Here is a 23,381-nt window from a genome sequence, read left to right as displayed (position 1 = left end):
TCTTGTATTTTTTATTTATTTATTTATTTTTGAGACAAAGTCTTGCTCTGTCGCCCAGGCTGGAGTGTAGTGGTGCGATCTTGGTTTGTTGCAAGCTCTGCCTCCCAGGTTCACACCATTCTTCTGCCTCAGCCTTCCAAGTAGCTGGGACTACAGGCGTCCGCCACTGCGCCCAGTTAATTTTTTTTTTTTTTGTATTTTTAGTAGAGACGGGGTTTCACCGTGTTAGCCAGGATGGTCTCGATCACCTTACCTCGTGATCCGCTCAACCTGGCCTCCCAAAGTGCTGAGATTACAGGCGTGAGCCACTGCGCCCTGCCAGATCTTGTATTTTTATTCTCCAAACAGTGTCTTTCAAAGAGCAAGTGTCTTCAATTTTGATAAAGTCCAGCTTATTTTTTCCTTACAGTGTTTTATCTTATAATGCTTTTCCAAACCCAGTATAATGAAGAATTTCTCCAATGTTTTCTTCTAGAGATTTTTCAATTTTACCATTCCAATCTATGTCTATGATCCACTTTAATTTGGTTTGTGTATATGAGGTATGGATCAAAGTTCATTTTTTTCTTTTGCTTATCTAGTTGTTCCAGCATCATTTGTCAAAAATAAACCTATTGTTTTGCCACTGAATTACCTTTATAACTTCGTCAAAAATTAGTAGCCCATTTGTCTGTGAATGTATTTCTGAACACTTCATATTGTAACTTTGATTTCTCTATCTTTACACCAATACCACACTGTCTTGATTACTCTAGCTTTATGATAAGTCTTGAAGTTGTTTAGTTTGAATCCTCCAATAGTGTTCTTTAAAAAAGTTTTTTGGCTATTATGGGTCTTTTGCATGTCCATAAGAATATTAGAGCCAGCATGTCAATTTCTTAAAAAAAGGTCTAACGGAATTTTTGCCTTGAATTTATAGATGAATTTAGGAAAAATGGGCATCTTAACAATATTGAGTTTTCTAATCCATGAACATAGTATATCTCTCCATTTATTTAGGTCTTAATTTCTCTCACCAGTGTTTTATAGCTTTCAATATACAGGTCTTATATATCTCTTTTGAAACTTATCTGTGTTTCATATTTTGGGTCTATTGTTAATGAGTTTTAGCTTTTCTATTTCTAGTCATTTTTTCCTATTGTATAAATATATACTTGATTTTTGTATACTGATTTTATATCCTAAAATTTTGCTCAACTCCCTTATTAGTTCTAGTATCTTGTTTGTACATTCCAGAGGGTTTTCTATGTAGATATTGTCAGTGAATAAAGATCATTTTTACTTCTTCCTTCCTAATCTCAACTCTTCCTTCCCAATCTCAACAGTTTTTTATTTCTTTTTATTTCCGTAATGCACTAGCTGGAATCACCAGTAAAACATTGAATAGAAATGGTCTTCTTCCTGATATTGCAGGGAAATCTTTCAGTTAAGTTTGATGCTAACCATTTACAAGGTTAAAGCTTCTATTCTGAGTCATTGAGAACTTTTATTAGGAATGAATGCTGGATTTTATCAAATGTTTCTTTGTGTACTGTGGAGAGAATCATGTGTTTTTTTTCCTCTCTTTTAGTTTGTTAATGTGATTAATTACATTGATTAATTTTTCAAGTGACAAACCAACCTTACATTTCTGAGACAAACCCCACTTGAATCTTTTATATACATTATCAGATTTAATCTGCTAAGATTTTGTTAAGTTTGGCACCTATATTCATAAAGTTATTAGTGTGTAGCTTTGTTTTCTTTAGTAACTTTGTCTGGTTTTGGTATTGAAGTAATATTGACACTATAGAATGATGTGGAAAGTTTTATCTTCAATTTTTTGGAAGAGTTTGTATAGAATTAATATTGTTTGTTTATTAAATGTTTGGTAGGTTTATTAAATGTTTGGTAGAAATGTTTGGTGAAAGCCATCTGGGCCTGGAATATTCTTTATGGGAAATATTTTAACTACAAATTCAATTTATTTGATAGTTATGACACTATACCGGTTGTCTATTTCTTTCTGAGGGAGCTTTGGTAGATTAGATTGTCCTTAAGGGAATTTGTTCATTTGGTGTAAGTTGCCAGATTTATTGGCATAAACTTTTTTCATAGTATTCTCTTACTGACTTTTTAATATCTGTAGAATTTTTAGTCATTGTTACCTCTCTCATTCCTAATATTGGTCATTTGTGGTTTTTTAATTTGATCCACCTATAACGATAGGACTATAGATTTACTAAATTTTCTCAAGGAACTAGCTTTAGGTTTAATTTTTATCTTTTCTACTTTACTTTGATGTTTATGTGGTTTTATTTTGGGTTTATTTACTCTTATTTCTCCAGTTTCTAAAAAATGTCATGATACATTTAATTTAATCTAGGCATATTTGCATTTGAAGAAATTTTGATGAATTCAATAGTGAATAATGTTTTACTCAGAGCATATTAAACAAGGAGTCCTCAGCCCAAAACCTGCTTTAGCGGATAAACAACTTCAGCAGCGTTTCAGGATACAAAATCAATGTATCAGTGTATAAAAATCACCAGAATTCCTGTACACCAACAACAGCCAAGCCAAGAGCCAAATCAGGAATGCAATCCCATTCACAGTTATCACAAAAAGAATAAAATACCCAGTAATAGAGCTAACTAGAAAAGTGAAAGAGCTCTACAATGAGAATTACAAAACACTATAGCGAAATCAGAGATGACACAAACAAATGGAAAAACTTCCTATGCTCATGGATTGAAAGAGTAAATATCATTCAAATGGCCATACTGCCCAAAGCAATTTATAGATTCAATGCTATTCCTATCAAATTACCAGCAACATTCTTCACAGAACTAGAAAAAAATATTTTAAAATTCATATGGAACCAGAAAAGAATAGCCAAGACAATCCTAAGAAAAAAAAAGAAGAAGAAAAAAAACCAAAAAACAAAACTGGAGGTATCACACTACCCAACTTCAAACTATACCACAGGGCTACAGTAACCAAAATGACACGGTACTGCCATAAAAAGCAGACACATAGACCAATGGAACAGAATAGAGAGCCCGGAAACAAGGCTGCACACCTACAACCATCTGATCTACAACAAAGCTGACAAAAACAAACAATGGGGAAAGGACTCCCTATTCAATAAATGGTGCTGGGATAACTGGCTAGCCATATGCAGAAGATTGAAACTGGACCCCTTTCTTGTACCATATACAAAAATCAACTCAAGAGGGATAAAAGACTTAAATGTAAAACTCAAAACTATAAAAACCCTGGAAGACAACCTAGGCAATACCATTTTTGACATAGGAACTGGCAAAGATTTCATGATGAAGATGCCAAAAGCAATTGCAACAAAAGCAGAAATTGACAAGTGGGATCTAATTAAACCTCAGAGCTTCTGCACAGCAAACCATCAACAGAATAAACAGACAACCTACAAATGGGAGAAAATATTTGCAAACGATGCATCTGACAAAGGTTTAATATCCAGCATCCATAAAGAATGGATTTACAAGAAAAAAACAAACAACCCATTAAAAAGTGGTCAAAGGACATGAACAGATACTTTTCAAAAGAAGACATACATGTGGCCAACAAGCATGTGAAAAAAGCTCAATATCACTGATTATTAGAGAAACACAAATCAAAACCACAGTGAGATATCATCTCACACCAGTCAGAATGGGTGTTATTAAAAAGTCAAAATATAACAAATCCTGGTGAAGTTGCAGAAAAAGGGGAATGCTTATACACTGTTGGTGGGTGTGTAAGTTAATTCAATCATTGTGGAAAACAGTGTGGCAATTCCTCAAGGAGCTAAAAACAGAACTACCATTTAATCCAGCAACTGTATTACCGGGTATTTACCCAGAGAAATATAAATCATCACATGCACACACATGTTCATTGCAGCACTATTCACAGTAGCAAAGACATCAGATCAACTTAAACAGTCATCAGTGGTAGACTGGATAAAGAAAATGTGGTACATATATGCCATGGAATACTACAAAGCCATAAAAAAGAATGTGATCCTGTCCTTTTTAAGAAGAAAACCAATTACCCCCTGTTCTCACTTATAAATGGGAGCTAAATGATGAGAACAAATGAACACAAAGGGGAACAATAGACCCTGGGGCCTACTTGAGGGTGGAGGGTGGGAAGAGGGAGAAGATCAGAAAAAATAACTATTGGGTACTAGGCTTAGTACCTGAATGATTAAATCATCTGTACAGCAAACCCCTGTGACATGATCTATATAACAAACCTGCATCTGTACCCCTGAACCCAAAATAAATTATTTTATTTTTGGCACAGATGGGGTTTTGCCATGTTGGCCAGGCTGGTCTTGAACTCCTGGCTTCAAGTGATCTGCCTGTCTAACCTATTTATTTATTTATCATTTTTGACCATAAGAATTCATGCTGCAAATTTCTTTATGAGCATTGTGTAGACTATGTTCCACAGATTTTGATACGTGATGTTTTTATTCAATATATATGAGGAGTTTCTGTAGATCTTTTACCAATTTCTAGTTCAATTCCAATGTTTTAAGATATTTTATATGATTTTAGTTACTTTAAACTTGTTAATGTTCATTTTATGGCCCAGAATATGATCTATTTTGGTGATTTTTTTTCCTTGTACATTTGAGGAGTCTATATTCTGGTGTTATTGAGAGGTGTGTCTTTTAAATGTCAATGAAGCCAACTTGTCTGATTGTGTTGCTCAGGTCTTCTATATCATTACTGATGTTTTTTCTGCTCATTTTATTGATTACTGAGAGAGTTTCGAAGTCCACCAATTATGGATTTATCTACGTTTCCTTTTAGCTCTGTGTTTCCTTCATATATAATAAAGTTCTGTTGCTTGGTGAATACACAATTACGACTGTGTGCTAATTGATTCTTTATTAGTATGTGTGCTCCTCTTTGTCCCAGTAAATAATAATATTTATTTAGAATTTATTTATTGCTGTGGAGTCGATATTGTCTGTTTTTAATATGGCCGTTCCTGCTTTCTTTTGATTATTGTTTGCATAAACTATTCTTCTCCAGCCTTTTACTTCTGATGTATTTGTATCTTTACATATAAAATAGTTTCTTTAGGCCACAAATAGTTAAGTCTCTTTTTTCATCCAATTTGATGATTTCCCATTCAATTGATGTGTGTAAACCCTTTCATTTGATGTAACTACTAATATAGTTAAATCTAAATTTACTGTCTTGCTACTTGTTTTCTATTTGTTTCATCGGTTCTTTGTGATTTTTTTCCCTTTCTCCACCCCTTTTGAATTGAGCCTTTTAAAATGATTCCATTTTATTTGTGCTATTGCTTTACTAGGTATATTTCTTATTAAAAGTTTCTTAGCTGCCCTCTGGCTTATATATATATCTCGAATTTGTCATGTCTCCTTTAAGTAAGATTCTAAAATTCACAAATAGTTTAAGAAACTTACAACAATATACCTTGAATACCCCTCCCTATACTTTGTGTTATTGTCATCACACATTTTATTTCTACATGTCATAAACCCCTCAAAATGTTGTTACTATTTTTGCTTTAGATAGTCAATTATATGTGAGAATGATTAAAAATAATACACAAAGTCTTGCATATTTATTTTTACCATTTCTGTAGCTTTCAATTTTTTTGCATAGATTCATGTTTCTGTCTGGCATGATTTTATTCCTGACTGAATAATTTTATTTAACATTTCTAGCACAGGTCTTCTGGTTAATTCTCTGTTTTTGTTCATCTGTGAAAGTTTTTATTTTGCTTTCATTTTTGAAAGATTTTTGTTTTATTCTTAGTATAGAATTTTGGGTTGACATGGTTTTTTTTTTTCCTTTTTAGTGCTTTAAATATATTACTCTCTTTTTCTCTGGTTTGCAGTGTTTCTGATGAGAGGCCTCTTAAAATTCTTATGTTCATTCCTCTGTGTTTAATATATCATACCTGTCTACCTTCAAGATGTTCCCTTTATCTTTGGTTCAAGCAATTTAAATATGATGTATTTTAGTCAATAGAGGGTTTTAGTTGAATTTTTTGGTGGTGGTGAGGAATGAGCAGGTCCAGCCCTGGTGTTGTATCTGTGTGTGCTGCAACAGAGAGTGAATTTAAAAACATCACGTTACTGTCCACCTAACTCCAACAGAAGCCTTAGTCTTGACACTGCCCTTATTTAGCTGTTACTAAGGACCACGAGTTAGATGCACCTGAGACTTCCTTTCCTGAATTTACCACTGGCATAATGTTTCAGAGAACACTAGATAATTCAGATATCATTAAAAATTATTCTCATTTTTTCAATAAAGGGGATTAGCATCAATGAAGACCAGCAAAAGGATAATGATCAGCTGGGCAGAGCCCCCAAGAAGGAAGAAGCAGCTGCTTTCCGCAAAGACATTTCTGGTTCAGACAAGAGGTCACTGGAGAAGAACCAAATTAATTTTGGGAGGAATCAAATGACCAAGAGATGGGAACCAAGCTTAAACTGGAAGACCACTGTTAATTACAAAGAGTATGTAGACATTTGCATTTGTTTTCAGATGCATCTTTAGTAACCATATTCACCTAATTTTTCACAGAACTTTATTTAATTGAATTAAATTAATTAATTATTTTTTTTGAGATGGAGTCTTGCTCTGTTGCCCAGACAGGAGTGCAGTGGTGCAATCTCGGCTCACTGCAACCTCCGCCTCCTGAGTTCAAGTGATTCTCCTGCCTCAGCCTCCTGAGTAACTGGGATTACAGGCATGTGCCACCACACCTGGCTAATTTTTTTTTTTTTGTAATTTTAGTAGAGACAGGGTTACACCATGTTGGCCAGACTGGTCTCAAACTCCTGACCTCAAGTGATCTGCCCACCTCAGCCTCCCAAAATGCTGGGATTACAGGCATGAGTCACTGTGTCTGGCCAGAACTTTATTTTATAATGGAAAAATACTGAGGAGATATTTACATGTCCCTCCAAGGCACAGGTTGATTCCTTTCTGCTCCTCTTTGTATTCCAAGCGGAAAGATTTGATAGAGTTTGTGTGTGTAGCATCATGAAGGGAAGAGAAGAACAATTCACTTTCATATAGTTGGTGAGTCAGGACAAATAATATGCAGAAAAGATGATAAAACACTTGGAAAATTCATAGGGGAAATGTAAAAATCATGGTAGAGACCTGGTTAAGTAAGCACTAGGAGAATGTGGAATGGTGAAAATTGTATGGAGTTAATCAGGGAAACTGTCATAGAGATAATGTCTTCTCTTTTAACAGAACTTTAATACTATGAAAAGGCTAGAGTCTCAAAAATATGAATGGGCCTATATAAAGTGGACACCGGCTTGATGAATGGACGAAATACACAAAACAGTGCCGTTTAGGACCCTCTATAAACAGGCATCAAAGCAAAAATCGAGGGCCAATGCTACTTAAATGCTGGGGCAGTCTGAAACACCTAGAGCTAGCTAGCTTCCTTCCTTCCTTCCTTCCTTCCTTCCTTCCTTCCTTCCTTCCTTCCTTCCTTCCTTCCTTCCTTCCTTCCCTCCCTCCCTCCCTCCCCCCCTCCCTCCCCCCTCCCCCCTCCCCCCCTCCCTCCCTCCTTCCTTCCTTCCTTCCTTCCTTCCTTCCTTCCTTCCTTCCTTCCTTCCTTCCTTCCTTCCTTCCTTCCTTCCTTCCTTCCTTCCTTCTTTTCTTTCTTTTTTGAGGCAGAGTCTTGCTGTCGCCCAGGCTGCAATGGCACAAACTTGACTCACTGCAACCTCCAACTCCCGGGTTCAAGCGATTCCCTTGCCTCAGCCTCCCGAGTAGCTGGGATTACAGGTGTGTGACACCATGCCTGGTTAATTTTTATATTTTTAGTAGAGATGGGGTTTTGCCATGTTGGCCAGGCTAGTCTCGAACTCCTGAGCTCAAGTAATCCGCCCACTTTGGCCTCCCAAAGTGCTGGGATTACAGGTGTGAGCCACTGCACCCTGCCCACTTTTTAAAATTTAACAAATAGTTTACAAGTCGCGGCCTATAAGTGATACTCTATGTTGTCCCAGTTTTGGGTTAAGAATGGCTCCTGGTTGATCACACGGGCACCTTCTCCTACAGGGATTCTGAGAACCACAGGGTGACTGTGTTTTGGAAGCAAACCCAGAGAGCCGTTTGAAGAACGGAGTCCTATGGAGAGGGGAGACACTAGCTCCTCTGATTCTCATCAATTTTGGGGTGCTTGACTTTTGTGCCTCTGTTTGAAAGAGTCAATGTGAAAATGAAAAATGCATGGGCAACTCTGTTAACTGGCAAGTGAGTTTTAAAATACTGCTTTTTCCATATGCTTACTCTTTCAAGCATGAGATTCCTTAGCAGGTATTGAAGGGAGGACACAGAATGCCAAGGACTATGCAAAGTCTGTGAATACCTGGAAAACCAGGCACAGGCCCTGTTGCAATTTTGAGTAGGGAAGATAAGAAAATAGACAACTATAATTGGGGGTGATACGTACCTAGAGTAGAAGGCATTGGGTGCAGGATTCACACCAACAGTGGCAGCCTGTGGAGACCTGTTCCTAGGTGCTGGACAGAAAGTTTCTTCGATATATAAAACATAGGGCTGTGCTGAAAGAGTGAAAGAGACAACTCCAAGTGTCAGAATCACACATCTGTCAGGAACACACATCATTTGAGCACATGGAAATAATGGAGTATATATCTACGTTGCCATCTTTTATTTTTTATTAATTAGCAAAAAGCGATAAAGCTAATATATTTGTACATATTTTTTAGAAGCAAAGGCTCAGCAAAAGAAATCCAAGAGGACAAACGCACAGGAAAACTTGAAAAAACAAGACCATCTATTTCACACGGAAGAGCACAATTACTTCGGTATGTTTCTGGTCAGCATGACAAGTTCCCAAGTTCCCTAAAGCCACCCTCACACGGTGGGCTACTGAGCATGCAAATTAATGCCATTCTTACTGTTAGGGTCCCAAGATGTTTACACTGACGGTTACTAGGAATGTTAGTAAAAGTGGTCACACCAGATTTCTTTAAATACTTTTTCAAGATATTCTTCTAATGCAGAGTTACCAGAAATACAGTGATTTACTAGTATTAGTTGACTGTGAGAAAAGAAATGTGTTTAATGCAAAGAGCAGTGAACTAAGTTTAGGAACACTGGGCTCCTAACTGATGTCTTACCTCTGAGCAATCATGTCCTGGCAAAGTTATGTCATCTGTCTGAGCCTCCCTTTGCTGATCACAAATGACTGCCGATTTTGAAGTGGTATAAGTTATTGCTAATGAAAACAATTAAAAATTAAATATGAGGCCAACTAGTAAACTTCTTATTTCATTTTCAGTTTGACAAAAAAAGTGACATGTCTGGAAGATAAGGGTCAGCCACTTCTATTAGCTTCAGAGTGGTGGATATTAGCACTTTTGTTACAATCTCACAGGTCCTTGAGGCTGCGTTCATTGTTTTTTTCAGTTACTTTTTTCTCTAGGTTGTTCAGATTGAGCCAATTCTGTTGTTCCATCTTCAAGTTCATTTCTTTTTCTTCTGTCCTATTCTTCTGCTAATTTCATTCAGTGAGTTTTTAATTTCACTTACGATTTTTAGTTCCAAAATTTCCGTTTGGTTTTTCTTTCCTATCTTGTTTCTTTGCTGAGACTTTCTATTTTTTTCATTTATTTCAAACATGTTCATATGCTTGTTGAAATATTTTTATGATGGTGGCTTTCATATCTTTGTCAGATAATTCATACATCTCCATCACCTTGATACTGGCATTTTTAAATTGTCTTTTCTCATTTAAGATGAGATCTTCCCCATTCTTGGTATGACAAATCATTTTCAGTTGAAATGTAGACATTGTGGTTATTATGAGACTCTGGATCTTATTTAAATTATTGATTTATTTATTTGAGACAGAGTCTTGTCTGTCACCCAGGCTGGAGTGCAGTAGTGCAATCTCGGTTCACTGCAACCTCCACCTCCCGAGTTCAAGCAGTTCTTCTGCCTCAGCCTCCTGAGTAGTTGTGATTACAGGAGTGCACTACCACACCCAGCTAATTTTTTTATTTTTAGTAGATATGGGGTTTTGCCTTGTTGGCCAGGCTGATCTTGAACTCCTGACCTCAAGTGATCTGCCTGCCTCGGCCTCCCAAAGTGCTAGGATTACAGATGTGAGCCACTGCCCCTGGCCTAAATCTTATATTTTAGAAGGCCTTCTCTGCCACCATATTGATAAGATGAGGTATGTGTTCCTTCTCCAGGTTGGTGAGGAATTGAAATGGCAGGTTTTCCCATAGGCCTTCGCTGATGCCTGGAGGGTCAGGCAAAGGAGGCCTCATTATTTCTGGAGGGTAGTGGGAGTTCAGCTCCACCTATGCCTCTGCTGATACCAGCTGAACAGTGTGATGGGGGAGTCCTTGGTTTGTCTGTGGGCTCTACTGACATCACAGTTCGGGGAGTGACTTCATTTTTGCCATGAGGTAGTGAGCATCTGACTCTCTGTCAGGCCTTCTCTGAGGCCACCCCAGCAGGTGGGTTGCAGTGCTTTCTTACAGTCTGATAAAGGTGGAACCCCAGGCTCTTCACTTGGCCTTTGCTGTAAGAGGTAGACTTGGGCCATGCTGTTATCCATGGTCTTGACTGACATAGATCATTTGTTGTCTAAACATTTTCTGTCTTATTAGGCTTTCCTTTTCTGACCCTTTGAATTAGACAGAGCAGGACTTTCTTAGGTCCTTTATTTGCCTGCACCGCCTGGAGTTTCTGCTTTGCTGGCTTTTCCAGTACCCAGTCTAGGATGAAGACAAAAAGAAAACCCAGGGAATGCACCACTGTGTTGAGCCACAGGTCTTCAGATCCTTAGGTAGTCCTCTTCTTTTTCTCTACCTTTCAGAGTCACTTTATGTTTGTTTTTTTTACAACATCCAGATTTTTAGTTGTACTTGGTGGGGGAAATAGGTAAAAGTATATCTACTTCATCTTTCCTGAAATAGATACTGGGCCAAAAGTATTTCAATTTTTAGTGAGCTAGAGAGCTTAGGGTAATAGATAAAGTAAAGTTGTAATGTATCCAAGCAACAGCTATTACTCAATGATAAAAATGAAATTTCCTTGTGTCTAATCTTGCCTAAGTGGATAGAATTCTGTGGTAGAGAAGTATTTCTTAAGGTGCAGTTTATAGATCAATTCAACATTGACATTTGCTTCTTCTTACCTCCTGACTGTGCAGTTGCCATGGGACAGGATTGGAAGAAATCATATCAAATAGGAAAAGTACTTTAAAGTTAGCTATCAAAGGATTCATCAATTGGGAAAAAAGAAAGACAGCTTTTCTTTGGGGCACTGCTTTGTAAAATGGGATTGTGGAGTGATTGAGTAGACCTAATTCACTATGCCCTCAACTCCAGGACCTTGTTAGGCTAAGGAAAGGTAAATTTAGGCTTTTCCCAAAGAATTTAGGCTTATTCTACTATATGCTTCAATCGGGAATCTTTGAGTTAAGTTTAAGTCACTTCTTGAATAGACCTGATCTATTAGAAACTTCACTCTGGTGTCTCATTAAATGGGAACAGATGCTTCAATTCAGGCTTTCCCTGTTCCATGGTCCAGAGAGCATAATCATAGTGTTTTACACACAAATTGGCTTTTGGAAGTGCAAAAATTGGGGGTATTCTGTGCCAAAAAACCTGTAAGAAATTAAGAGAATCATGGAATCTTACAAATTAATAAAATTTAAAAATTGTCCATCCTCTTCCTATGCTCCAAAATGGAATAGACTAGAAAAGACTTTTATGCACGAGAACCCACTGGGAGTTGGAGACAGCAGAGAAGGGAGAGAAACAAAGAAAATGAGAATGAATTAGATATGAGCATGAAGGCTTAAATGGACTAGTCCTTGCCCATGAGCTTAATGTTGAGTTAGAAACTTCTAGAGCGATGAGGAATAAAGTGTACTTTCTCATAAGTCTTTTTATAATTAGAGCACAATGATCGTGATTCCACTAATTCTATTTTTGTAAATCCAAGTTAAACATCTGCAGATGGCCCGTTTTCAGCCCTGGTTGATTTCACTCCAGGTTTGCGCTGTGTAGGGTGTCAATAACCCTTTTATGGATTACTGGGGACCAAGATACATTTTCTAAAGATTAATGGGAACCCAGAATGAATACACTACTCCAGGGGGTGGCTGGCAAGATTCTCGGGTTCCTCTTACCCATGGACACCACTCTAAATGCAAACCCTAATGAGTCCTGTCTCCTCCTGGACTCTCGTCCCTGTCTTGCTCTGCAATATCCCAAATGAATCATTCTTCCACTTTGCTCTTTCTTCTACATTTTTTCCTTGACCCCCCTCATACTACAAGGAAATGAATTTCCTTATATCCTCACCCTATGCACCAAAGCCTCCACTGTCTCCTTCTTGCATTTATTGAAACTTTTCCATGACAGCAGCGATTCTCCTTCAGATCTTCTTTTCCCAGGCCCTGTGTAACTGCACAGGGCATGTGTAAAAATACAGGGCATGGGGACCATAGGCAGAAATCTCCTCTTTATTGCTTCAAACTACCTTACTCTTCAGATTAGACCTCCTTTCCTATGAGGCTGATGTAACCCTCTGTCTTTCCTGGTTGCTGTTTTCTGTGGATCCATTATTACTGACAATTTTGACATTGACTTACTATCACTTTCATCCTACGTCCAATCATCATTTGAAAAACCTGAAACCCCAAGAGGAAGACCAGTACCAAATCTTGACCTACACACTCCCTGGTTTCAGTCTCACTGACTGTTGCCTCCTTTCCATCAAGCTGCTGCTACTGCCACTTCCTGGAATTATCACCAGAAATACCCTTCTTCCAAAATCTTAACCTAGACTGAATCCATTTGTTCATTCACTTATTCATACCTGCTTTAATTGATTAATTCTTCTAGGAAATGTTTATTGAGTGCCTTCCTTGTGCTAGGGGAGACAGTATGAAAGACAGAAATGGTCCTTGCCTTCACGGAACTTACTAAGACAATACAAGAAAACACAGAAATAAAAATTTTCTGATGGTGACCAAAGTGGACAAGGTACTGAGCTACAAAATAATGGGAACTTACATAATTACTCATAGACCACAGATTTGATTCTGTTCTTGCTGAAGATCAAGGTAAAGACAAAAACCCAACCAGTTACTTAATTTATGTGGGCCCTAAGATGAAAACAGATCAGATTTTCAAAAACAAAACCACAGCTTTTCCTTGGAGTTTAAGAAAGATACTGAAAGACAGCGTTCTTCAATAGCATGCCCTCGATACCTGGCAGCCAACAGGCCCTCCATGCACATTTGTTGAATGAATATGCATGATAATACAGAACTATCTAACACATATTTCACACTCTCTCTGTGCCAGGCATTGTTATAAGCTTTTTACATACTAATTGCTATTATCATCCCCAATTTGCAGGTGAGGAAACCGAGGCACAAGTAAGTTAAATGACTACCCCAGCTCCTCTAGGAACCAAGATGAACAGCTCCCATTACAACTCTTTGTTTTAGCACAGCCACTTCACTAACCATGGAGTTTTGTTCAAATTATTATTATTATTATTATTATTACAGAGTCTTGCTCTGTCATCCAGGCTGGAGTGCAGTAGCATGATCTTGCCTCACTGCAACCACTGCCTCCCGGGTTCAAGTGATTCTCCTACCTCAGCCTCCCGAGTAACTGGACAAGAGGCGCATGCCACCACACCCAGCTAATTTTTGTATTTTTTAGTAGAGACAGGGTTTCACCGTGTTGGCTAGGCTGGTCTCAAACTCCCGACCTCAAGCAATCCACTCACCTCGGCCTCCCGAAGTGCTGGGATTACAGGCGTGAGCCACCACGCCCGGCCCAAATTATTTTTAACTTGTTATCTCTATAATGAGAGTAATGACAACCTCATAGATTGTTGAGAGAATTCAAATGAGACATTTAACCTATGGTCTGTTGTCCTGAACTCTCGTGGCCAAATGCGTGGGGTTTTGAAAAACTCACTTTAAAAAAGGGTGATGAAATTTATATAACGTATATTATGATAACCTCTATTGGAGTGTGAACCAATACCCTATAATCAAAAGCATGAGCATTTCTGTAGTGAAACATGAATATTCACACTGGTGACATGAATAAAGACCATAAATAGTCTAGTATCAGTTCATCTAAGGCCTTAGCAACAAGTTAAGTCCAGTGGGGGGAAAATAGTTTTCAGAGCTTTTTGGATTTCAGAGTTAGAGGAAAAGTATTGTGGACTTGTGTGATCTATAATGGTCATTCACTTTGTGACTTTGATATTTAAGGACACCTTAATATGTGATTGGCAAGAGTCATATTTTAAGTAATTTTGGATCCTTCAAAATGAATGATTTTTTTTCTCCTCTTAATTTCTCTGACGTTTCCTTGCTTGTAGAATGGGAAGAATAGAGCCCGCTTTGCAAGGTGGTTGTGAAGTTTAGAAACAATGAATATAAAGTGCCTGGGACAGGCTGAGTGCAGTGGCTCATGCCTATAATCCTAGCAGTTTGGGAGGCTGAGACGGGAGGATCACGAGGTCAAGAGTTCGAGACCAGCCTGGCCAACATGGTGAAAACCCTGTCACTACTAAAAATACAAAAATTAGCCAGATGTGGTGGCACGTGCCTGTAAGCCCAGTTACTCAGGAGGCTGAGGCAGGAGAATGACTTGAACCTGGGAGGCAGAGGTTGCAGTGAGCCAAGATCGCACCACTGCACTCCAGCCTGGGTAACAGAGCGAGATCCTGTTTCAAAAAAATAAAAGTACCTAGGACAAAATAGACAAAACTGGTGGCTGCTGTTGGTATTATTTAATATTAAAATTAAGTAGAAGATTTAAAGGTTTGCTTCTGTCCTGTGAGATGAGGAATGTGTGGGAAACAATATCAGGATAAATATCCAGGGTTCACCACCTCTCCACGTGTGAGTGAGGGATGCAGTTCCTGAGAAATCATTGTGGGTTTGGTGACCCAATGGCAGTAATCTGTCATCCGGCGGTGGGAGGTGGAGACAAGCTGGTGTGATGAGTGTGCATGTGCACGAGGGACCTCTGCAGGGACATGGGCTTATATTGGATTCCAGAAGGCTCTTGTAATACTGTTGTCCATGCATCCAACCACAGAATGTGGTGTACTTCTGTGGAACTCAACACTTTGCATGGTGATGCCTCTCCGAGTTGGTGGTTGACTCTTCGGTCCTGAACCTGATTATGTTCATGTCATTACTGTTCTTTGGCACCTTTTGCCCTTGCAAGTACTTCAGTGTAGACATTACGGAGGGCTGTGCTGAATACTGACTCTCCTTGGTAACAGAGACTCTTTCACTTTAGGGCCTTGCGGCGCTGCCCAGTTGAACTTACTGGAATAAAAGAAATAGTCACTATCTGAGCTGTCCGGTGTGCTCACCACAAGGCATGTGGGCCATTGAGCACTTGAAGTGTGGCTAGTGTGACTGGAGAACTGGATTTTTAATTTTCTTTAATTTTAGTTAAATAAATAAGTTCAAATATCTGTAAATATAGATGACCACATGCAATGAGTGGCAGTCTTATTGAAAAGCACAGCCTTAGGACATTCACTGAATACCCTTGTTTATTTCTCACTATTTTCTTTATTATGATTATTGCACCCAGAGCAATTGCACCTGCAATAGAGACAGGTTTATTCATTGCACGCAGTTCCTTCTTATTTTTATTTTTATTTTTTTTTTGAGACAAGGTCTCGCTCTGTCTCCCAGGCTGGAGTGCAGTGGTGTGATAATGTAATAATGGTTTACTGCAGCTCAAACTCCTGGGCTCAAGTGATCCTCCTGCGTCAAGCCTCCTGAGTAGCTGGGATTACAGGCACGCACCACCATGTCTGGCTAATTCAGGTTGGTTTTTTTTGTTTGTTTGTTTTGTTTTTTTTTTGTTTTTTTTTGTTTTTTTTTAGAGACAGAGTCTTGCTATGTTGTCCAGGCTGGTGTTGAACTCTTGGCCTCAAGTAATCCTCCCACCTCAGCCTCCCAAAGCACTGGGATTATAGGCATGAGCCACTGAACCTGACCTCATGTAGATCTTAATAGAGATTTACTAGAACTCAGAAGGTGTTGGTATCTGATCCATTGCTTGTGCCTGTGTTGCCAAAATATGATTATAACCATCTCCACACTGTAGCTTACATGTATATGTATGTTGTTATTGTTCTTAGAAAGAGTGCTGAAAAGATAGAGGAAATTATTAGTGATAGCTCCTCAGAAAGTGAGGAAGATGAAGAGCCACCTGACCATCGTCAGGAAGCAAGTGCAGATTTGCCATCAGAATACTGGCAAATTCAGAAGCTGGTGAAATATTTAAAGGTAAGAAAGGCCTATGGTAGTATATTTGCAACATTCATTTAAAATACTTTCCCAAAGATGTATATCTGCTTCCAAGTTTACTTTATGTTTCTTTCAAATAAGAGTAGTAAACATTCCTGTTGTTTTATCTAAGTTTGTGCAGGGCAAGGTCTTATTACCCTGAGGATGCAAGATTCATTCTCATGGAGCAACCAGGCTGCCTGGTACCAGCCCTCTCTCCTGGCTGGGCAGTGGGCATGGTAAACAGCTGACACTGTGACTTGCTGCCATTTGATGATTTGTAGTATGGTGTGGAAGAAACAACACAGATTTTTAAAGCTGGACTTTGGTTAAACTCCAGGCTGTCTCACTTACTAGCAACGTAGCTGTTGAAACGTTACAGTTTTGAGCCCTAATTTTCTCAACCCATGGAATAAAATTAATATACCTGTACTACAGGACTATTATAAAGTGTTGAATAAAACACACTTGAAACATAGCATGGTTTCTGAGACATTGTGGGTGCTTATAGTGTGGGTTGGTCCATTTTCATTTCTCTCAAGTCAGATAGCACGTATGAGAACATTTTACATAATAATTGGCCCACATCATATATTTAAGTATTTGAATTTGCAGGAGGGCAAGGGGAATGACTCACCAAAACCCAGATTAATATTCATTTCTGACGTCAGATAGCAAGTATTGATGATTTCTAGGCTTTGTGTAAAGCCGACGTCCAGAAGTATTTGTGAAAAAGCATTTGACTCAACTCATGTTTTCTTTCTGCTTTTTCATGTCTTTGGTCAAATCAACCAAGGGCATTTGCCAATGGCTTTGCTTGATTTAATCATTGTACAATGTAAACATTTATCAAAATACCACATTGTACCTCACAAAAATATACAATTATTTTTTGTCAATTAAAAATAAATAATATTTTGGCCAGGTGCAGTGACTCACACCTGTAATCCCAGCTTGGGAGGCCGAGGAGAGTGGATCATCTGAGGTCAGGAGTTCGAGACCAGCCTGGCCAACATGGTGAAACCCTGTCTCTACTAAAAATACAAAAAAAATTAGCCTGGCGTGATGGCGCACGCCTGTAATCCCAGCTACTGGGGATGCTGAGGCAGGAGAATCGCTTGAACCCAGGAGGCAGAGGTTGCAGTGAGCCGAGTTCATGCCATTGTACTCCAGCCTGGGCAATAAGAGTAAAACTCCGTCTCAAAATAATAATAATAATAATAAAATAAATAAATAAATAATATTTTCATATTTCAAAAAGGACATGACCTTATACAAAACAAGCCCTAATGCTCAACTTGGAGATCCTTTTGGCAGGCTCCTAATGATTTGACCATCAATGCAAAATGAAAATTATTTTTTTTTAGTCTGGACTAATTGTCATGAAACAAACCTCTAGACTATTGGACAGAACAGTTAATATTTTGTGAGTTTTAAAATTTCATTTTAAGCACGATACTTTATAAATAGTAAATATTTTTATGGCATCTGTCAATTTTTAAAATGGTTTTTATTGGCATTTATTTTCGGTTAATATTTCCCTCATTTATGTTTTGTATTATGAAATTTCTATATCAGGTGCACATTGTTTTTACATGTTGTTGCGGTATATAATTATGTCATATATTATGGCTCATAATAATAAATCATGCATTTATTACATAAGGATTTTTTACAGAAAACCTCTGAAACTTTTAGCATAACTCTACCACCAAAAATGATTCAATGTTTATTATGATAGAAATGATTCAGTATTATTATAGGCATTCATTATGATTGAAAGATATGTAATGAAATGTTAGGAAAAATACAGAATAATATAATTTTGGGAACTCATGAAAATTTCTAGGAATTTTGATTGCATATTCCTGAATCTTGAAGATTAACCTGTCGGGAATTTGGAAACACCAGCATGGAGCACAAGCTAGATTCAGGCCACATGCTCCTGCACTCCCCTTTGGCAGGAGTATTTGTGCACAAACCACATAGTTCAACACAGCGGTCCAGCCTGGCATGCGTGGCAACCATGTCCAGCTTTGGAACATTTAGGACACGCTTGCAACAGTGCCTCTGCATCTTTACTGAACCACAGGGCCTCCTGTGATTGCCTCTCCTAGACTCTCAAAACGCATGTCATCTAGGGGGAAAAAAAAAGAACTGGCAGTGGAGAACTTTGCCAACACAACTCTCTCTGAGGTGGGCAGCTCTAGACAGGGCCATTGGGGCTTAGACTTCCTGACTTTTCCCTCCCCTTCCCCTTCCCCTTCCCCTTCCCCTTCCCCTTCCCTTCCCCTTCCCCTTCCCCTTCCCTTCCCTTCCCCTTTCCCTTTCTTTCTTCCTCCCCTCCTCCCTTTCCCTGTCTTCCTCTCCCCTCCCCTGTCTTCCCCTCCCCTCCTCTCCCCTCTCCTCTTTCCTTTTCTTTTTCCCAGGGTGCTCTTGAACTCCTGGCGTCAAGCAATCTTCCCGCCTTGGCCTCCCAAAGTGCTGGGATTACAGGCATGAGCCTCTACGCCCATCCAAGACATAGCCTTTCAGAATATGAATTAAGAGAGTCTTGAGTTCTTCCCAAGAGTCCTGGTCCATTATCTTTATTTCATTAGCAAAAGGAAACAAGAGTCAAAATGGCAGAAACAAAAGATGGATCAGGAAGCAGAATACTAGAGTAATTAGAAGCATGATCTTTGACGTTGGAAAGACTAGTTGAGTTGAAATTCTGCCGCTTACTCAATGGCCTTGGGTGACTTGAGTAACCCCTCTAAGCTTCAGTTTCCTCATTGGTGAAGATGGAAAAATAAAAGTTCTTATATTAGGATTATTAAGAATGTTAAATGAAATATAACACATGTAAAGTGCTTAGCACAAAGTACTTAGTAACTGTTGGCAATGATAATCATTTCTATTGCTTATTATTACTGTAGAAAATGTGTGGCATGGAGGCTTCACTGACTTGTGCAGGTGGCCTTCAACTTTTACTTTCAGTTCTCTAGCAACCAATAAAAGGAGGGAAATAGAGTGAGTTAGTACAGGGAGGGAAAGTCTCTCAGCATCTTAAAATAAAAACAAACCAGTTGCCAGCGAGTATAACTGATCCTGGTGCTAAGAGCAGAAAGAATTTTCTCCCTTAGGATTTAATGGGGCAGGCATGGAGTGAGAGAGTGAACAGCCTCAATAATATCCTCCCAGTGAACATGGCAAAGAGAGTTTCTCACAATAGCCTAATTACTGGATAACTGTCTTGAGTTTTTCAACTATTTAGGATAAGTCCATGTAGCATTAGGCCAAAAAGAGATGCACTATTTCTGTCCCAGTACAGCTAAAGAAAACGTTTATTGATGAAGTGCTACTTAAATTTGCACAAGTTATTCATTAATAAATCATGTGCAAATGTGATACTCTTGGCCAGACAGTAAATTGCCTGGAATTCTTATAGTTCCCACAGGTAAATATTCTTCACATAGCCAATAAAAGGAAAAGCATATCTATAAATGATTTCAAGGTTTTTGACACAGATAAATATTTTATATGGAGACACAAAATGATATTAAAAGTCTATGAAATGCAAAATTGAATGTCTCTAGGTAATCTCAAAATAAATACACCTGACATTTTAATTTATGAAATTATGGCTTAAATGTAGATTTAAGCTAGCAGAGAAATGTTCATGTTGACCTGACTTTCTATTTACCATTTTCCAAGTAGAGTAATGTCTGTGATTGTTGGAAAAAAAAAAAGATTTAATGAGCTCATTAATACCCAAAGAGGTCAATGAACTATAGCTTATTCTTCGTCCAGAGCTATGAGCTCATATCTTGGCACATAAATAGAGTTTGTATTTCATTATTTGGTTTGACATATGTTAATTTCAACCTACAAGTTTTATATATGTATATATTCTTTTCATCTGGAATTTTTGAACACAATTTAATTTTTAAATTAATGAATGTATCACATTTTTACTCACCAACCTTCCAGCTTTTCTCCCCCGTAGCTGATGATGCTGTACCCTAATTCTAAAGGAAGCAATGAACCCCCTTTTCAGCTACCTTACTGATAAGCACTTATGTTCTATCTTCTGCTATCCTGATGGTTCAGGTTGTCTGCCTTAGTACCTACTTCTTGAGTAGAGAGACCACATCAAATTTATTGCTGTATCTTGCATGGCATCTTGCCAATGGCCACAAACTCGCCTCCCCACCTCTGCCCTGATGGTGCGAAGGGGAGAGGACGAGGTTCCTTAGTGGCAGGGCTTTGCTGTTTTCACTCTCAGCCCCCTGAAAGCAGTTCTTCCTGCCTCTGAGCCTGTCCTTCCTTCTGCTGCTGACTTCTTTCCCACTTTTCTTGCATCCCTCTCTCTTCCTGTTACTGCCGTCTTTCTTGTAGACATACTAGTTGATTGCTGTATTTGCTGACTTTATATGGATATTATTTTCTTCCCTGGCCAAAATTGTTTTAAAATCTTGCAAGGAAAATGTCTTGCTTTTGATCAACTTGAGCGATTAAAGGAGATGGTTTGTTAACATCTCTATGCTCCATACTAAATCTATGAGTCTCTCTAAAACTTCAGTGAAATCGTGCTCATTTCTAAATAAGGTATGTGGAGAGCCCCTTTGTGGAATAGGAGAAGGGATGTAGGATATTTTCCTTGTTTGGAAATGTGGAAATTAATATTAGTTACAAGTACCATATGTTATAAATTCATGCAAATGGGTATTCTTCAGTAGAGTGGGGTAAAATATTGAAAGGTCCTAATTATAAGTAGATTTGCATTTTATACATATTATAATGAAAAAGAATTTCTGGACCCAAGGTCAAAAACATGTTGAAATCCATGTCAATGTGGATTAAAGGTGGCGTGGGTATGGTATTTAACACTATAGGATCAGTAAATCCAAGAAAACATTGAGAAGACTAGAATAATGCCGAGAACGTGGTTGGTTGGTCAGCTTTTGGTAGTTTAGAGGCGTATCAGAGGCTGGGCCTAGAACTATGCTTTCTTTCCTTTGAAGATATTTCCTAGAGCTGTCACTAGAGGGTAAGATGCCCGTATTATCCAGGCACCAGCTCTAGGTTCAACAAGGGTTATATTGGCAAGCACAGTTGGATATCTGCCCATACTTTGAAGTGCTTCATTCAGCCGGTGTTATTCCTGAGTTCTTGCTGCAATGATGGATGCCTCTAGGGCTCATTCCCAGGGCCATTTCTCCATGTGTACCTCCTCCCTGTGGGAAGCCAGCTTCTGCACCTGGGATTTTTATTAGAGTCCAGGTGGGAGAGTGGGGAAAAGGATGATGAAAGCATTGATTTGGAAAGATGAATCCAGCAGCAGGTGATATGCCAAGTGAATCTGATGGGAAGGGACGAGAAGACAGTGACAACGGGGTTACATTGGTAGAAAGGATGGGCATTACCACACATTCATCCTCTCCCCTGACCCACAACAGATTGGTGAGGGGTCGCCTAATTTGTTCGTTCTATATCATCAAATTCATCAAACACTGGCATTGATTTCACCTTTCTCATGAGCCAGATTGCTTGCCATGCTTCTGCTCTGAAACCACAAATTGAGAATTTTCAGGCCATGAAAAGTGAAGCGGCCTGGTGGATCCCAGCTTAGCAGCGGTCAATACTGTATTCCAGAGTGACATCTAAAAGACATTCACATCAGAAATGCCACTGGGCTGCCAGCTTCAGAAGGGACTCCCCAGAGCTCTCTCCCTGGAAGGTTTTGGGTTTCTTCTCTGGAGGTGGATTCTTGGCAAGGACATTTTTCAGACTTGAAAACTTTTGTTAAAGACTGCATTTGTGAGGCTCAGTTCCTTAATGATCTTACATAAATGATCTTACATAAACTGATTAAACACACACACACAGACACACACACACACTCTTTAATTGGTTAAAGAGTTCTTTCGAGTGGTAATTGGAAGTTGTATGAGTTTTTGTTGTAGGAATTTGATGTGCTTTGCAATCAATTACAGTTAATTAAATTCCTTTCCCATTACTTGAGTTTTGGGTATGGAGTGGCAGGTAGTTTGATCCTTGTTTCATTGGTGGAAAAGCTGAGAAATTCTTTGCTCCGGGCCACACAGAAGGCAGCTGCGGGCTGGGACGGAGTCCAGGCTTCTATCTTTATTGCCCATTGCCTGGTGGTTCTGTTCCACTGTCAAGAAATTCAGGACCCAGGAGGCCTGCAGAACTTGCTGTTGTACCTTCCTGTCTTTTCGCTTGTTTGGATTTCTTCATTCAAGTAAGAGTCAACAGGGAGCCCTTCCCGTAAAGGAACTCAGTATTCACGTTTGGAAGGCCGTGTTAGACTGTGCTCTTTTGCTAAGTTTTTACTTAAAAAAAGTGGAAAAGAATGTGATGACGCAGAGCTATTCTTGTTAAAAAAAGTATTTCGAAAATGGAAAACAATGGTCACTGTTCATCCACTCAAATCAACTCCAGTAGTTAGAAAGACAAATGAGTGCCATGTTCCTGAGGAACATTCTTTAAGTTAGTACGTGTGTTGCTACATTGATGTGGGTTGACTTTCTTAAAAAAGTCAGTGACAAACAAATAGGACAACTTTTGTGACTATTTTTTTTTAAATTGCCTGTTTGAAATCATAACATATTTAAATTCCATCAGCTAAAAAAAGTCTACTCAGAATCTGCATTTATGCTTTCATAAATATTGTAGTATAAGAAGTGAATGCATTTAAAGTATTTGGATTACTGGTAATGTGTGTTACTTGTGTGCTTATATTGCTCACAAAAGAATTTGTCGTCTTTTATTTTTGTTATAAAGGAGATTGTGGAAGAAATGGAGAGATTCCTCTCCGTCTTTCCCAAAGGGAAATCTGTATTTACATTTTTGAGCTTTAAACTTTCCTTGCCTCTTGGCAGTCATAAATAAATACGTGTGGAGAAAAAGCAGAGTAAAGACAATTAGATCAGTATGATAATACAATGCTACTGACTCCTAACAGTTTATATGACCACTAGCTAGCTCTATGCTACCACATCAACTTACCGACTGAA

The 23,381-nt window shown here is 38.6% G+C and overlaps 1 protein-coding gene across 5 annotated transcripts in view; it reads left to right on the top strand.

Annotated features, from left to right (window-relative positions):
- Positions 1 to 23,381, top strand: part of ODAD2 (outer dynein arm docking complex subunit 2) — a 194,749-nt gene that overhangs the window by 21,228 nt on the left and 150,140 nt on the right. For all 5 annotated transcript variants that reach the window (XM_005564862.4, XM_045399757.3, XM_074000705.1 and 2 more), the window contains 3 exons: positions 6,306 to 6,511; positions 8,756 to 8,854; positions 16,212 to 16,359. In XM_005564862.4, the coding sequence (XP_005564919.3) occupies positions 6,306 to 6,511; positions 8,756 to 8,854; positions 16,212 to 16,359 (453 nt within the window). The remainder of the gene's footprint in view (positions 1 to 6,305; positions 6,512 to 8,755; positions 8,855 to 16,211; positions 16,360 to 23,381) is intronic.

This window comes from Macaca fascicularis, chromosome 9, assembly GCF_037993035.2.
Source record: "Macaca fascicularis isolate 582-1 chromosome 9, T2T-MFA8v1.1".
NCBI classification, from domain to species: Eukaryota; Metazoa; Chordata; class Mammalia; order Primates; family Cercopithecidae; genus Macaca; species Macaca fascicularis.
Note: the sequence above shows the minus strand (reverse complement) of the source record. Positions and strands in the feature narration are given on the sequence as shown.